Below are 17,944 nucleotides of genomic sequence, written 5' to 3'. Positions count from 1 at the left end.
CATTAGTTATAAATAAATTTGTCCTGCTAATATTGGCGGCAAACAAACCTCATCTTCATTGTGAAACTGTCAGGACATCCACAGTTCTGACACTTCTTAGATCTTACTTATTAAAACATGTAACTGTGTTTATGAATACTGCAGGTTTTCTTAAGATTTTTCATAGGGATTAGGTTATATTTCTACAGATAGATCATTGAACTGGAGACAGCTGGGTTCCATTCTTCATTGTGTTTTGAATGTCTTACCTTTTTAACCAATAGACCTTTCAGGCAACAGAAAAATCACATAAATGCACATTTGAGTGCAACATCTCTAGCTTGTGCGCCACTGAAAATGAGTAAGGATTTGGTTCTTTAGTACAAATTACTTGTGATAAAATATATCAGCACAATAATGAGTTGCCAGCTTGATTTTTCAATGTCCGTGTTTTAAAATGGAACAGTGAAGAGGATTTGGTATTTGAAGACCAACAGTTCAGCATTGTAGTGACCAGAGTTCTTTCTTTTATATTTTACTGGTGCAAAAACATATAATCTTCATCTTGGTGTGTCACTTAGCATATGACAGATACTAACCTTATAGAGGATTTATTAAACGTAATGATCTAAATTCAAATGTGTGAGAGCCCTTCAGGTGCCTGTTGACTTAATGGTGAACCCATGAATTTCATAGGGTTTTCTTAGGCAAGAAATAGTTTTGACAGTTCCTTCCTCTTAAATATAGTTTACAGCATCTGGTATTAAATGGTGACCTGCTGTCCATGTACTACCTATGTCTGTAGGCTTTACTTTATTATTAAGGTTGTAACTGACAAATCTACCAAAACAATGTTTATGCATTGTTAATAGGTCAATTCATATAATAGCTGAACTAGCAAATAAGTGCTTTTTTTTAGTCGTGTCAAAAGGGACTTGAGGACATACTGCAAGTCGCTTCTGGTGTGACAGAATTGGCCGTCTACAGAGACATTGCTGAGGGGACACCCAGATGTGTTACCATCCTACTGGGAGACTTTTTTCATGTCCCCACAAGCTAGAGTTGACAGATGCAAGTTCACCCCATCTCACGGATTCAAACCAGCAACCTTCAGGTCAGCAACCCAACCTTCAGGTCAGCAGTTTAGATGGGTTTAAACCATTGCACCACCTCAGCTCCTATTAAATCAGTGCTGAACTGCTCTGACTTCTGCTTCTACATCCTTGAAGCAATGAATGGCATTGTCACAACAGGGAGAGCTTGCGCAATACAGAGTTCTGAGATAAGGCAGCCTCCTTCATTAAAGTTTGATTCTAATGATTAGCAGTCTGACATTAGTGTTAAATGTGTGCTATCATGTTGCCGTATGTTTTAGACATGGCTGCGTCAGAATGGGCAGTGTCCCTGGTGCTAGTTTGGCACATTTCAATTGAGACAAGGGCTTGTGGCAGGTCACAGGATCAAGGGCATGGTAAGGGGTGAACTTTAGCATACTTTTTGGAATTAGAAAAAATCCTAAAATAGATTACAACACAGTATGACCCACCCATATCAGTGGGGAATAAGTTCTAAGACCCACTGTGGATATCTGAAGCTGTGTAAAATATTTTGACTGTCCTTGCACCGGAAGCTTAACCTTGAATCACATAGAGAGGCACACAAACACTTGAGGGAGGGACATTTTTGAAGCATGGACAAGTAAAACTGTGGATATTGAATCCATAGATATGGTTGCTCTTTATTACCAAAAATAAAAAATTCCCCAACAGTTATTTGACAAATTACTCCAAGATACTTAACAATGAGCATTTGGAAAGATTAATTACTGACAAATACAGTGTCCCCCAGCCATTCCCTAATAAAACCCCACACTTATACATGATTATTAAATATATATTTCTATGTACCTGAGTTTTAAATGTACTTAAATTGACTTTAATGTGGTATTTACTATTGATTGTTCTGTTGTCTGTTGTGCTGGGATTGTCAGTATCGTACTCAGTATCCTTTCTTTCACATTGATTACAGTAAATGTATCAGAAAACAATATTTGTGCTTTAAAAATATTTGTAGAAAGTAGCAGAATTACATTCCTGTCAAAAAGCTCATTAGAAGGGTTAATTAATGTTTTTGACTAATCGGTTGTCTTGTTGAGACAAATGCATATACTGCAGAATGAGAGAAACAGTATGATACAGTGGTGAGAGCATTGGACAAGGGTTCAGATCTCCAGGAAGACATGAAACTTGCTGGATACCTTTGGGCTGATCGCGCTTTGTTTTTGTTGCTGCTAACTGCTTTCAAGTTGACTTCAACCTATGGCGACTCCATGAATGAGTTAGATTAAGTTGGAATAGCGGGGGGGGGGGGGGGGGAGGGGGTTCCATTTTGAGCTGAATATTTGTACTGGTGTTGGCTAGGGCAGGCATGAACAAAATTTGGCCCTCCAGGTGTTTTGGACTTCAACTTCCACAATTCCTAACAGCGGCTGTTAGAAATTGTAGAAGCTGAAGTCCAAAACACCTGGAGGGGCGGGGTTTGCCCTTGCCTGCTCTAAATAGCTGTTGCAAGACTCAGTTATTGGGTTATGCAGACCTTGAACTGTGTGCTATGTCTTTCCCTGCAGGGCGGTGAGAACGTTGGCTTTCCTCACTTGGAAGGGCCTCCCCTCCGGCCCCAGCTGCCCCTAGAACAGAGGCATCAGCCAGTCCGGAAGGTCACCCTGACCAAGGGGACAGTGCAGCAGCCACACCAGCCTCATCCTCACCCTCACCCTCATCCTCACCTTCATCCTCACCAGCTGGCGCAGATGCATTCTACACTTCCTCCTGGGTTGAAAAACATCCCAGGGATACATCAGGCAAAAAAGGTACGTATTCGTGCAGGCTCTCTTCTGGGCTGGAAGAAATCGCCAGACATAATGTTCCATGGTTAACCTGGCTCTGGTTTTGTTTATGTTTAAAGCAAGCCTATATTAGAAGACTTTGACTTAATGGTGGCATGGCACATACTCATACTTTTACAAGTTTATTGTTTTTCTGCTAAACTTGGCTTAGCAACACTAGACACATTCCTGTCAGCATGATAAAAGATAATATCACATTTTTTCAATTTTCAGACGCCGTCGATTGTAAGATGCACACAAATTTATTTTTTATTTATTTACAGTATTTATATTCTGCCCTTCTCGCCCGGAAAGGGACTCAGAGCGGATTACAATGCACATATCCATGGCAAACATTCAATGCCATTAAACATACAATATATAGATAGACACAGAGACAATTTAAGTTTTTCTAGCTACCGGCTCCATGAGGGTATGCTCAATTCTGGCCACAAGGGGGAAGCTGCCACTTCATCGTCCAACAGTCGGGAGCTCAATCTGACCCGGGATTCGATCCCATGACTTCTCGGTCAATAGTGATTTATTGCAGCTGGCTACTAACCAGCTGCACCACAGCCCAGCCCAAATAACATGATACCCAATTTTAAGTCACGTCCCATTTCTTGGAGATGTTTATATGCGGGTAAAAGTGCGTCTTAGAATTGAAGAAATACATTATGTGTTTACTGTGCTAGTTGAGAGAGATACTTGGAAGGACATTGACTCATCCATTCTGCAAACCCATAGTAAACACATTGCCATTCTGTAAATCACAGTGGCACCCTTTTCAGACTTGGAGCACTTGCTTTGCTGTCTACAAGTCTCAGAGTCCACAGTCCATTGTGGCTAGACTAGAATCATCTTTCTATTGGGCTCCAGTAGCTCAGTAGTCATTCATGGCCTAGTTTCATTGTGGGGAGGACCGACCTGAATTGGTCCCATAGCTGGAAGTCAAGAGCCCAGGGCACCAAATGATACTAGCAAATCTCAGTTTCTAGGACAGAAATGAGATGGGGCCAAGCTACATAGGCATTTAAGCACAGCTAAAACCTTTCTGATGCCGGTGCTTTTCCCTAGTGATAAAATCCTTCTTATGTTGGAATATCCCTGTATTTCCCCATGTATAACAAGCAGCCTGCCTTGGAGATGTTTGGCTGTCAGTCCAACAAATGAGCTAATGTACAGGCCTTTAAAATGTTGCCAGCAGCAACGTGACACCGTTTAATCAGCTCTTGCTTTCATCATCTCCTTCTAAGTGAATTACTAACTTTGGTGTTAATCTGTCAGATTCGGTTAAGGGGAAGCGCGTAAATCAAGGATGCAACCTTACTTTTGTTGTTGGCAGGTCATTCCTCACGGGAGAGGCCGAGGCCTGGCAGGCCAGATGGGCCGAGGACGCTTGATGCCAAATAAACAGAACCTGCGAGTGGTAGAGTGCAAGCCTCAGCCCTGCGTTGTGTCAGTTGAAGGGCTTTCTTCGTCAACCACGGATGTCCAACTGAAAAACCTGCTGATGTCGGTAGGACCCATTCAGGTAGATCACCCTGGGCTCATGTTACTTGTGCCAGGAATCTTTCATTCTATAAAGATTACTGCCTCTGAGAAGAGACATACCAGAGGGCAGGGGCATTTAGCGGTTAATGATACGTATTTGAAGATGCTCCCTCTTGCCCCCCAGTGTGTCTGAAAGGAAGCGAATTCTAGATCAAAGAAAAGCACTGAGCTGCCGCACAATAAGGCAGGGTAAAGTATAGTCCATCTTGTTGTATTTTTGTTCCTCTCACTTATTCTGGTAGGCTAGCAAGAAAATACCATGCTCACAAAAGCACAGTGATAACAGTTTTTAAAATCAATTATTTTGTGGAATATTGAATTCTGTTCTTAACAAAAATAGGTGGAAACTGATTCTTTCATATCTAGAGATTTATACTCTTCAATCTTCATTTTGGGAATTAGTCCAATTGGAGGTCTGAAGACCACTACATTGGCCAGATTTTTCAATTTTGGTTTCTTCCTATATCCATTAAAATTGCATATCATTCAGCTTTCCGAAAAGTTCAGGAGAACTTGAAACCACATACATAGTTTTGTGATACATGGAGGGTGCAAACCCTAATTTTTTGCTCGTACTTATGGGCCATGGCTGTGTTTTTATGAGCAGAAATTGACACTTTTTAAGGATTTGTTTGGCTTTGGTTCACTCAACTTCTGAAGGGAATTCAGAAATAATGCTTAGGTTCAAAGTACTTCATCATCACCCAAAGAAGTAAACATCAAAGCTGTGAGGGATTCTGCTTTCAGTTGATTATAGCAGGTCTGAACTACTAAACAAAGCAGTTTCAACAGGCAAGATTAGACATTGTTCTGCAGTCAAACAATGATGGAGGTGGGATCCTGTTGGTTTGTTCTAGAGGAGACCTATGGAATCAGTCAACACATAGGGTATGGAATTTTATATTGGATCTTTTAGTTAGAAGTTGCCCAATTGACCATGAAATGTCCTATGGGGATTGCTGTATTATTTAACAGGACAAATGCATTGATACTAGATGCTCATCCCTCCCCACTTTTATTATGAGCATCTTGGGAGACTTCCGAGGAAGAAATATTGGAAAACCTGTTCCCCACCTTTTCCATCTATTTCTAAGCGAAGATGTCAATTAAAATCTGTTTCAAGTGCATTTTGAGTTTCTGCAGAATATTTGCCATCTCCCTCCATATGCAAATCATGCAGTGAAAATATCCACTTTGCTTTGCTGTCTTGCTCATGTATTCCATTGTGTCTGTCAATACTAAACAGTCACTCACTTATAGATATAATCTGTGCAGGAACTGAAAAAGGGGCAGTCTCACGACTCAGTTCTTAGAGCTTAGGATGAATGGAGTAGATCTCTTTATCAGGTTCCGTTGAAAAGACATGGGCGTTAGACAAGACAAGACCACAGTCTTGTCCAGGCTCAGTCAGTTGGGCTGTTTAATTCCCCTGCCTTTTGGGATCTTCTTTTCTAGAGACACTTATCCAGGAGCTGTGTGAATGGATTATATTTTCTTTCTTCCCTATTCAGATACACCCTGCTTATGTTTTACTCATTGTAATAAAAGCATGAATATCGGAATGTGTAGCACTCTCCTTTTTCCCAGTATCCTGGGTTTTTCTTAGTGTCTGTGATGGTATGATGCTGGCTAGAAGGAACCAATAGAACTCTAGATAAATTCTCTTGCCCATCATTATTGCCAGGTTGTAAAGGAATTTTGCCCCAAATCAGATTAGCTAGGATGAATTTTGATAATGTCTCCCAAAGTATCAAGCAACCTGCCTTATTTGTATATATTTTTAAAAAGCAGCCTGCCTTACTAGAAGCATTGACAATGTTTTTGGTCTACAGGTTTGTTTCAGCAGTGGTCATACTCTCTGGCCCACATCATGTCTAGAATTGTTATGAAGTCCTCTCTTACACACATACATTGTAGCCTTGTGTGCAGGAAGCAATTATGAAGCAAATTATTATTATTATTATTATTATTATTGACACAACGACGTTGTATGACACAGCAAACAAGATAGATATGCTGGATTTCGTTTCACAAAATCACAAGTCGAACACTTCCCAAGTGTCTAGGACTGTGTGATGTATTTTCGGATCCCAGTAAGGTGGCCTTTTGCAGTTGGCAGATCGTAATTTTGTCAATGTCTATTGTTTCCAAATGCCGGCTGAGATCTTTTGGCACGGCACCCAGTGTGCCCATCACCACTGGGACCACCTGCACTGGTTTCTGCCAGAGTCTTTGAAGTTCAATCTTGAGGTCCTGATAGCGGCTGAGTTTTTCCTGTTGTTTTTCTTCAATGCGACTGTCACCTGGGATGGCAACATCAATGATCCAAACCTTGTTCTTTTCCACAACTGTGATGTCTGGTGTGTTGTGTTCCAGAACTTTGTCAGTCTGGATTCGGAAGTCCCACAGTATCTTTGCGTGTTCATTTTCCAATACTTTTGCAGGTTTGTGATCCCACCAGTTCTTAACTGCAGGGAGGTGATACTTGAGGCATAGGTTCCAATGAATCATTTGGGCCACATAGTTGTGCCTCTGTTTGCAGTCTGTCTGTGCAATTTTCTTACAGCAGCTGAGGATATGATCAATGGTTTCATCTGTTTCCTTGCACAGTCTGCACTTTGGGTCATCAGCTGATTTTTCGATCTTGGCCTTGATTGCATTTGTTCTGATGGCTTGCTCCTGGGCTGCAAGGATCAGGCCTTCTGTCTCCTTCTTCAGGGTCCCATTCGTGAGCCAGAGCCAGGTCTTCTCTTTATCAGCTTTTCCTTCAATTTTGTCAAGGAACTTTCCATGCAGTGTTTTGTTGTGCCAGCTGTCAGCTCTAGTTTGTAGTGCGGTTTTCTTGTACTGGTTTTTTGTCTGCTGTGCTTTGAGGAGTTTCTGATTTTTGACTTCAATCAAAGCAGGTTCTTCGCTTTGTTTTACATATTCTGCCAGGGCATGTTCTTCTTCTTTGACTGCTTGTTTTACTTGCAAGAGTCCTCTGCCCCCTGATCTTCTAGGCAGATACAGCCGGTCAACATCACTGCGAGGGTGCAGTGAATGATGAATGGTCATGAGTTTTCTTGTTTTTCTGTCCAAATTGTCCAGTTCCATCTGTGTCCAGTTTATAATGCCAGCAGTATATCTTATGACAGGTATGGCCCAGGTGTTTATGGCCTTGATGGTGTTGCCTCCATTGAGCTTGCTTTTGAGAATTTTTCTGACCCTTTGTGTGTATTCTTTACTGACCACAGTTTTCACATGTTCATGCTTGATGTTGTCCAGCTGTAATATGCCCAGATATTTATAGGCCTCTGGCTGGTGACACCTTATTGTTTGGCCATTGGGCATATTGATGCCCTCACTTTCAATTATTTTTCCCTTCTTCAATGCCACTGTCGAACATTTGTCCAAACCAAACTCCATGTTGATATCAGTGCTAAAAATTCGGACAGTGTTGGTCAGAGATTGGATTTCAGTTTCCGTTTTCCCATATAGCTTCAGGTCATCCATGTACATCAAATGTGAAATTTTGTGAGAATTCTTAGATGTTTGGTAGCCGAGATTTGTTTTTTGTAAGATTGTTGACAGAGGGATCATGGCAATAATGAAAAGCAGAGGGGACAATGAGTCTCCCTGGAAAATTCCTCTCCTGATGTTGACAAGTCCATAACTTTCATTTCCAACAAACAGTTCAGTTTTCCAGTGCTCCATCATGTTTTCAATGAAGGTGCCAACGTTTTTACTAATCCCGATGGCGTCCAGGCACTTGATGATCCAGCTGTGTGGGAGTGAGTCAAAGGCCTTTTTGTAGTCAATCCACGTCATGTGAAGATTAGCTTTTCGGCTCTTACAGTTCTCCAGAATCATTTTGTCAATCAATAACTGGTCTTTTGTGCCCCTGCTTTTCCGTTTGTTGCCTTTCTGTTCATCTGGCAAGATGTTTTTTTCTTCAAGATAGTCTTGAATTCTGTCAGCTATGATGCCAGTCAGTAGTTTAAACATAGTGGGCAGACACGTTATTGGCCTGTAGTTTCCTGGTGCTGCTCCTTTTGCTGAATCCTTTTGTATCAGGTATGTTCTTCCAGTTGTTAGCCATTCACTGATACTTCCTTTCTGCAGCATCTCATTGAATTGTTGGGCCATTTTTCCATGTAAACTAATCAGATGTTTGAGCCAAAATCCATGGAGTTGATCACTACCAGGCGATGTCCAGTTCTTGACTTTTTGCACTCGTTTGCTGATCATTTCAGTTGTTATTTCCATCAGTTCCATTTTGTTCTGTGAGAATTTTCCTTCAAACTCCTTTATCCACCCAGCGTTTTTGTTGTAGTTTTTATTGTTTTCCCAAAGCTCTTTCCAGAAATTCGTTGTTGCAGTTTTCTCTGGCTTTATGGTTACTGTGTCTGTTTTTTGGTTCAGGCTCTGATAGAACTGTCTTTGGTCTGATTGAAAAAGTTGATTTTGTCTGTACTGGATGATTCTGGCTTCATACCTTTCAATTTTTCTGGCTGTTGCTGTAATTTGTTCTTTCACAATTTCCAAAGCTTCTTCAATTTTTCTGGTGTTCAGCCAGTACTTTCGGATCAGGTATTGCTTGATTTTGTCATTCTTCAGTTTCTTCTCTTTCATATTTTTCAGGTTACTTGCATCTGATCTAAGCTTTTTGATTTTCAACTCTAGCCTGACCTTCCACTTTGGTTTTCCAGTTGATTTTCTTTGGGGCTGCCTTGGTTGTAGGAGCCCAAGCTCTTCTGTTACTATCATTGCTGCACTGTAGGCATACTGGTTTGTTTGTTCAATTGATGTTATTTGGACAGTGGAGAGTACTGCATTCACATCTTTCATGAGAGGCGCCAGGTGTCTCTTGGGCACTGTTTTTAGAGTTGGGAGCCGCTTTCTTATTGCATTTGCTGCAGCATGAGCCATGATCTTATCCTTGAGCTCTTGTTGTCTTGCTGTCAAGGTTCCTGGTGGTTCAGCAGATGTTTCAAGTGCTGGTTCATGAAATTCTTGCAAAAGCTCCACACTTTCTTCTGGTTCAATCTGTTCCACCATTCCGAGTGTTGCTGGAGTCTCTGCTGCTGTCTGTGCTGTGGTCTGATGGTAATTTACTTTGCAAATTTTCTGGATTTCTTCAAGTTCAACTTCACTGAACACTTTGTTTCTGATTATGAATCTTCGTTGGTCAGCCAGTCGGGGTTCTGTTATCTGTGAGTCAGGGTACTCTTGTTTCCACAGTTGATGCATCCTTTTTTGGTAGCCACGCCTTTGAGGTTCAGATTTGTAGTAGCATTTCATAATTGTGCGGTTTTCTGGCATTGTGTATTTCTGCCGCTTCTGTGACTGTTCATTTGGGGTTTGATGATTCCGTAGCCCACTTGTCAATGGATGTCCAGAATCAGCAGCATCCACCGCGGTCCTTTTTATCCTGGGCGACGACCGAGCCAGTATAGACTTCGTTTGGGTTTGTTTCTCCATAATGCTAATGGGTTAGGTGCTCTTAGTTCTGCTCCTCAGCTGAGGCCTCTCTGGCTTGGTTGGACCTACCGGTAGTTACACTACCGCCAGCACAGCCCTCAGTCATCATTGGAGCAGTTAAGCCCCCCCACCACGTCAAGGTGGCACCTGCGGGGGGGATTATTATTATTATTATTATTATTATTATTATTATTATTATTATATCCCACTGTTTTATCTCTCCTGCAGGAGACTCAAAGCGGCATTCTGCCCATTTTCAGGGTTTGACATGAAAGTTGTTTGGGAAAACGTTAGGCCTTTATTAGGCCTTTATTTAATCATGCTGCCGTGAGATAAAATGTCTCTATTCCCATTGTTTGTGGTGGAGTGGGATAGTGATGTGTTGAACTAGCAACTCACCCAGTTGGCTTGATGTCTTTTGAAATGCTTTGCAAAGCTCCCTTGAGCCCTGCAAGCTTTCTATTCAAATCTCTTGTCACCAGAACCATCTCCCATTTCCTCTGCAACCCATGATGGTTAACAGAAAGAAGGAAAAGGATTGCCCTACCTATTGTTTGGTTTTGACCACTGATAGATTACTCTCAGGGGAATGAATCCTACCCCATTCTAGAATCTTGCATGCATAATTTAGCAGTAAGGTTATTTGAATAGCTTACTAAGCATCAAATGGAAACAGGTTTATTCTTGGGATGGTATTTAAAATTGTCTTAATGTTGCACAAATTTTAAAACATGTTGGTAGAATTTGAGATACTTGATATTTTAAGAAAAAAAATATTGAGTATACATTGTGATAGAAGATGGCTTTCAACTTTCCAAAACAAACAAACTGGTATGAATTCACTACCATGGAAAGCAATTCTACATTATAAAAGTGAATTGCAATCATATCTACATTATCAGTTCTTGGTTCTCTCAACATTTTGGTTTCCAGCTTCCAGAAGCCCCAGTCTGCATGGAGAATGGTCAGGGATTCTGGGAGTTGAAGTCCAAAATATCTAGAGGAACATTTGTTCCAAGAACATAGTTTTATTCTAGTGATCTGGAGAGGTCATCTGGTCCTGCTCTTAGAAATATATATGATGTAACTTTGGTCCTTACTATTTGGAGTGGTGTAGCCTCCATATGTTGCTCTTTTCCCAGTAAGCTCTGTCCTAAACTCCACCGCCCTTCCACATATTCCTAAATGTATCAGCAGGATTTAACGGGCACTATCTAATCAATTTATAGTCACTGAATTGTAAAAGTACCCTGGTTAAGCCTGGTTAGTGTGTTCCTGTGGATGTGTGCATGTAAAAAAAAATTTTTTTAATCTTTAGTTATGTTCTAAATGTACATTTCAAACTGAGTCCTCTTTGTGGCTTTGGAAGAAAGAGGAAAGTGATCATTGGCCCTTTTCAGTGCATCCATTTTAGTGTTTTCAGAGTAATGGCACAACCTAGTGCTCACTGAAAGTAATGTCAAAAATCTGTCATTTATCATACCTCAAGCGATAAAGTTAAGAATAGATAAATTACCTTACGAAGTTTGCCAAAGGTTGTAAATTTATTGCTTATAAGTAAAAAAATAATTTGAAACAAAATATTTGTTGCAGGGAGTTTGCTGCCTATCAGCCATATCTGACAGTTTCCCTTCTCCTGAGAGCAGACGGGTTAGGTCCCGGACTACCTCCATACCATGAGTATTGCTTTCCTAAGAATCTTGCCCCTTTTTTCACTTGGCAAGGCATATAAAAATCTAGATACATATTTATATTACCATTTATTATTTAGGGCATTTGCCCTAAAAAAAAAAGATGTAAAAGTTGTGTAGCAAAAGAAATATAACACTTCTTGTGGAATGCTAGGACATAATTTTGAGTAGAGCTTAGAGTTGTGCCACATTTCACTAGAATCAGAAGCCAGACTTATTGTGACAGTGTGGTTCAGATATGCAGACTTAATGCTATTTTATATGTTTTCCTAGCACCTGCTTTTGGAACCCCCAAATCAGAAGTTGGTAAAGTAAGTTATTGGATAATTGCAGGATCACCGTACTAGGAGAGGTATATCTCAGTTACCAAAGAAATTCCTGGGTGTGACTTCTTTAGCAGAAAATTTGGAACCAGAAATAGAAATAACATGGAAAGAATGGGTTCCTGGACCACAAAAAAACCAAACAAACAGTAAAACGTATCAGCAAATGTTTTCTTCAAAACTAACAATACATGCATGTGAAATGAAATAACCAAGTTGTATAAATAAACAAAAAGATTTTAATCTTCTATAGACTGCTTGCAGTCACTGCACCCAGGGATTTTCGCCAGCCTCCTCTTTTCATTTGGTGGCCGGATTTAATCATCTGTGCTTTAAATAACAGACTGGGGAAAACTGAGGAGGCAGACTTATCTTCTTTTCTCTATGTCTGGCTGCTCACACATGTTCAGTAAGAAATTTTGGGAAAATCTGCTGTTTAACGAGTTGGATTACAATAGAAATTACTGGAATAGAATTCCGTTATTTCCTAGCTCAAGGATTATTATTGCATTGTCAACAACAGACCTGCTGCTACAGCCCAGCACCAAAAGCCCACATTTCTCAAGCCCTCTTTTACTATCTTCACTTTGTTGATGCTAGACAAGTGGTTCTCAACTTGTGAATCCCCGGGTGGTTTGGCCTGCAACTCCCAGAAATCCCAGCCAGTGTACCAGCTGTTAGGATTTCTGAGAGTTGAAGGCCATAACATCTGGGGACCCACTGGTTGAGAACCACTGTGCTAGACAGAAGAGAGGGAGAACAGGGAAAAGAAACTCAGCAGCCATTGAATGCTTTTGTAAAAGGGAGCTTCACTGTCAGAGGCTTTGGTAACTGAGGTATGCTGGTGTAATTTATTTCTCTCTGCCTCGTTTCATCATATAAAAACTCTATAGTGTTGTTGATTTCCCCCCTTTGGAGTGGCATTCTAACAGCCATTATGTTGCAGTCCAGAGTCCCCTGGCAGGGCAACCTTTCTTAAAAATCACATTGGCTTTAAATCCAATTGTGAGTTCCAATTAAAATAGACTAGCGGGGTATATGGGAATTTGAGAAGTCAGCAATTAAGTAACTTTCATTAATTCAGTAAATACAGGCAGTCCCCAAGTTGCAAATGATTCATAGTTAAGAGCAGGGGTGAGACAACAGGAAGTGAGAGAAATCTCCCCCTCAGAAGGGAAATTCACTCCTGGAAGAGTTATCATGGGAAAAGGGGGTCTCCAATGAAGCTTTCTTGCCAATCCTTGTTTCCACAAGCCAAATTTTTCAAAACCCATTCTCCATTATCCTCCAGTGGCCCCAGTAAATGGAACATAAACCTCCCAGTTCTTAGAGCTGGGACAGAGTCACCCAACATGCTTAAGTGTACGTGGTCTCCTGGGATTCTATGATCACCAATGTTTTTGGTGGTGGGGGGCACAAAATGGGTGAGAACACTCTGATCCTGGGTTTGGTACAGATTACTTTTTTGCATTTTCTCTCATTTCAAATCAGGGCCCAAGCTTTGTGCTGAGCCCTATTTGGGAAATGAAAGCCAGTGTCTAATGAAATAAATGATTGATTATGTTGGTCCTGTGAACCCAAAGTGTCTGATGGAACATTGTCTCAAGAAATTGTGCAGTACCTAAATATAGCTTCTTCTTTTCCCCCTCTCAATTGGCTGCCACAGGAGGCTGGAGGCTAAGGAATTGGGAGACTTCCGTGCAGTAGTTGAGAGAGAGACAACTGACTTGATTGTGAGAATCAGCTATTAGCGGCTCAGGAGAGGGACAGCACCCGTTGACAGAGGAGGAATTGCTACGTATTGCTGGCGTGGAGTGTCTTCCTACAGTCACTTGTCCCGTATATAGACTTAAATGGACCAATTCTTTCAGAAAGTAGAGGAAATTCTTCATGATTGATGACTGTTCTGTGGGAGGTGAAATCTCAGCATAGATAGTTCAGTTCTATGGACATAGATTATGTATTTAATGTTATTATCATTTGGTGTTCTAACAACAATCATTGGCTTGAGTTTGTAATGTAAGGCCAATTAAGTTAAGAATATTCTTGTTGAGGGAAAGGATACAGACTTCCACAAGATAGGGGAGATCTGATCAAATACCCAAAGCTTAGAAACATTACTTTTTTGGACTACAGTGTCCAGAATTCCTCAGCTGTGGTTTTCTGGGGAATTCCCACCATTTTCAGGTTTTTTTAAAAAGTAACATTTCCAAGCTCTCAAAAATGCCTTGCCCACTGAAAGTAGGATTTCAGATCATTTTAAATTTAATTTGCGGTGTCACTACTTTGTTCGGTGTCATTTTCTTGGATGCTGTAAAAGTTCTACTACTGGAATATGTTTATTTTTACGTTCTTTTTGAAAGTTCTTTGTTAAAGAATTTCCATTTACAAAAGTTCTTTTGTAACAGAAATAAATCTGTACTACTTATTTTGTTAAGACTTTTTTATTAAAACATTTTTTTAAACTTTTAAAGTTGTGATTGCTAATCTAAAGGGAAATCCAGTCTGTTCAGTACTGAATAAATACTTTTCATGGTGAGCTCTAGATACTTCACACTTCCTAATATAAAGGTAAACTCTTTTCTTTCCTGTTTTTGCACAATGTGTAACTTTAAGCAAGGGATCTCAAAAGGCAGCCTGATTAAATGAAAAGAAGCTTTCATTTATCTTTGCAGTAACTCATTCTGGGTACAGCCATGTTATGTTTGTTGATAGTATCTGAGTCTACCTCACAGTTTTCATATTATCCACAGGATCACTCATGTAAACGTATTGTTCTTAACAAAAATAGTTAAAACTAACTGTGGTTCCTGTTTCAAATTTAATAGTAACTCATAATTACAGTAGAGTCTCACTTATCCAAGCCTCACTTATCCAAGCTTCTGGATTATCCAAGCCATTTTTGTAGTCAATGTTTTCAATATATCATGATATTTTGGTGCTAAATTCATAAATACAGTAATTACAACATAACATTACTGCATATTGAACTACTTTTTCTGTCAGATTTGTTGTATAACATGATGTTTTGGTGCTTAATTTGTAAAATCATAACCTAATTTGATGTTTAATAGGATTTTCCTTAATCCCTCCTTATTATCCAAGATATTCGCTTATCCAAGCTTCTGCCGGCCCGTTTAGCTTGGATAAGTGAGGCCCTACTGCAGTTAAAAATAGAAGCAAATGCTTCTAATTTCTTCTTTCTACCCAGCTTTATAATGATTTAACTACATTATCTAGTCTGACAGAATAGGTAATTGGAAACAGTCATCCTCTACTATTCTTTTTCTTGATTTTTTTTGTACCAAAAACATTAATCTGAATTAAGATTTGCTTAATAGACTTAACGGCTTGTATTTAAATTAACTGTTTGTGTTTGCCATATATTCCCATGTATAAGTTGGGGAAAAATGTCAAAAAATGATCCAAACTTTTGGTTAATGCATATATATGGATCATTGCCATTTCCCTATCCACTGCAATGCTACCTTTGCAAATCTTCCTCAAAAAATCATGGCAGCAGGAGCTCTTTTGGGGCTTCCCAACTGCAGGAGAGAGAGCCAAGAGTGTGGTGTTACTTCCAGACTTTCTTGGCCCTTTGAGAGTCCCAAGACTTTCTCCAGAGAACCTGGAGGAACATTGGCCACCTCTGCTCTCTCTCTGGTGGTTCTTTTGAGTCTTCCCCATCTTGATTAAGAGAGCAGAAGGAATGGGTGTTTCTTAAAACTTCCCTTGCTACAGAGTAAGTTTCGAGAGGTTTGTTTGTTCTGGGAGAACAGAAGGGGTGATTCTCTTTTCAGGTTCTTTCTGCGTGAAATAAGCTCCAAGAAGAGTTTTAGACCATGACAGGAGACTCTGAAGAAAGCAACAGTACTCTGCTCTTTCTTTGGCAGCCCTTGGAGCAAGGTTATGGAGAACAGCATGGAAGCCCTAAAATTCTGCCATCACCATCACCCAGGCATTGGAAAAGGCAGCTGGAGAGTGTAGAGAGAGTTGGTGCTTTTTATAGTGTGGAGAAAGATCTTTTTGGATGTCTGGGCGAGAAATTAGCAACAACAGCCAAGGGTGACTGACTCCTTAAAGCAGCCACAAACCTTTCCATAGAAACGATTACTTCTTGCAAGGAGAGCAATGATCAATCACAATAAAATCGTTAAGAGTTGAAACATCACACTGGCAATTAAGGCCAGCATAGTTAAAGCAGTGGTATTCCCCATTGTATCCTATGAATGCGAGATCTGGCCCATAAGGAAGGCTGAGCAAAGGAAAATAGATGTTTTTGAACTGTGGTGTTGGAGGAAAATTTTGAGTGCCTTGGACCGCAAGAAGATCCAACCAGTCCATACTCCAGGAAATGGAGCCCGACTGCTCACTTGAGGGAAGGATATTAAAAGCAAAGTTGAAGTACTTTGGCCACATAATACGAAGACAGCAAAGCTTTGAGAAGATAATGATACTGGGGAAAGTGGAAGGAAAAAGGAAGAGGGGCGCGATGGATGGATGTTATCCTTGAAGTGACTGACTCAACCTTGAAGGAGTTGGGGATGGCGGTGACTGACAGGAAGCTCTGGCGTGGGCTGGTCCAGGAGGTCACGAAGAGTCGGAAGCGACTGAACGAATAAACAACAATGCTAAGCCTAAAAGGCTTGCTTTTAACTTATTCACATGCCATATCAAATCCAAAACCTGCCTTCGGCTTAGACGAGGTCATTTTATACCCAAGTATATATAGTTTCTATTTTATTTTAATGGAATAGTCACTTCTGTGTTACTGTCCCATCATCTGCCACTAAATCGGCATACAGGTGGGTTTCTACTGATAACATAAGTAGTGGTAGCTTAGAGATGTCCAGGTCTCCAATGGATCATTTAAACAAAAGTTGCAATGTATATAAACCTATTCTTACATCGAAACAAGTGATTGGGAATACACAATCTGCTTTGCAGAACAGGGCTTTTCTTATCTTAGTATACAGCTCTGTGCAATACACTGAAATTACACTAAATGATTAATCTTACTAGTGAAGGGAAAATTGTGCTTCTATACCAAAAGAAATGAAGATCCATAAGCCCTAAGACAAATAGAACTTGGGGCACTCCTTGTATACAAATATTTGTGTTATTCCCAGTGTCTTATGAGGCATAGTGTGCATCTTTCACGAGTGTATCACAAACTCATTTTGCCTTGACTCATGGTCTTGCATTACCAGATTTTATGTATTAAAAATTGATTTTAGAAAAATGAATTTTTAGGGGGGGTGGAGTTAATTAAAATATAAATAATTACACAACAGTTAAAGGATTAATAATAATAATACTTCATTTTTCTATCCCGCCTCCATCTCCCCAAAGGGACTCGGGATGGCTAACATGGGGCCAAGCCCAAAACAGTTAATTTATGAGTTGGATTAAGATATTCTCATGCTTTGAATAAGGCCATAGAAATCAGTAGAGGTTGGTTTAATTGATTTCGGTGGGTCTAATTGAGATACTGGTCCAACTATCCCAATGTATTACAATATTTGAAGGAAATTTTGAGACAGTGACATTATGCACCTTCCAAAGAAACAGAAAGTTGCCATAGTATTTCATCTGCAGTTATGACTCAAGATATGTATTGTACAAGAGTAATTGCATGATTTGTTTTACAGCAGTGATTGTCAACCTGTGGATCCACAGATGTTTTGGCCTCCCCGCTTTTAAGTAGTACCTATTTATCTACACACATTTTGCTTTCGAACTGCTAAGTAGGTGGAAGCTGGGCTAAAGGTCAGGAGCTCACCCTGACTCAGGCTTTGAGCTGTCAACCTTTTGATTGACAAGATTTACTGCAGCTGGTGATTTAGCCTGCTGCTCTATAACCTGGCCTGTGTGTTTTAAATGACTTGATCCAATTTTTATTGGTGCTGTTTTAAATAAGAAATTTGATCTAATTTTGAAAGAGTTTTAATTATGATCAGTGTGTTTTTTAACTGTGATTCCTTTTAGTTTATACTGTGAGCTGCCTTGGGACGCGTAATAAGAGAAAGACCAGGATATAAATGAAATAG

The 17,944-nt window shown here is 40.1% G+C and overlaps 1 protein-coding gene across 8 annotated transcripts in view; it reads left to right on the top strand.

Moving 5' to 3' along the window:
• Window positions 1-17,944, top strand: part of rbm33 (RNA binding motif protein 33) — an 85,984-nt gene that overhangs the window by 63,367 nt on the left and 4,673 nt on the right. For 3 of the 8 annotated variants that reach the window (XM_008112277.3, XM_008112276.3, XM_008112278.3), the window contains exons 16-17: window positions 2,606-2,848; window positions 4,209-4,397. In XM_008112277.3, coding sequence (XP_008110484.2) covers window positions 2,606-2,848; window positions 4,209-4,397 — 432 coding nt within the window. Of the gene's footprint in view, window positions 1-2,605; window positions 2,849-4,208; window positions 4,398-11,844; window positions 11,883-13,560; window positions 14,361-17,944 lie in introns of those variants that run through there. The other 5 variants (XM_008112282.3, XM_008112279.3, XM_008112284.3 and 2 more) reach the window with 5 other exon arrangements.

This window comes from Anolis carolinensis, chromosome 6 (genome assembly GCF_035594765.1).
Source record: "Anolis carolinensis isolate JA03-04 chromosome 6, rAnoCar3.1.pri, whole genome shotgun sequence".
Taxonomy (NCBI): domain Eukaryota; kingdom Metazoa; phylum Chordata; class Lepidosauria; order Squamata; family Dactyloidae; genus Anolis; species Anolis carolinensis.
This window is presented reverse-complemented; position numbering and strand designations above follow the sequence as displayed.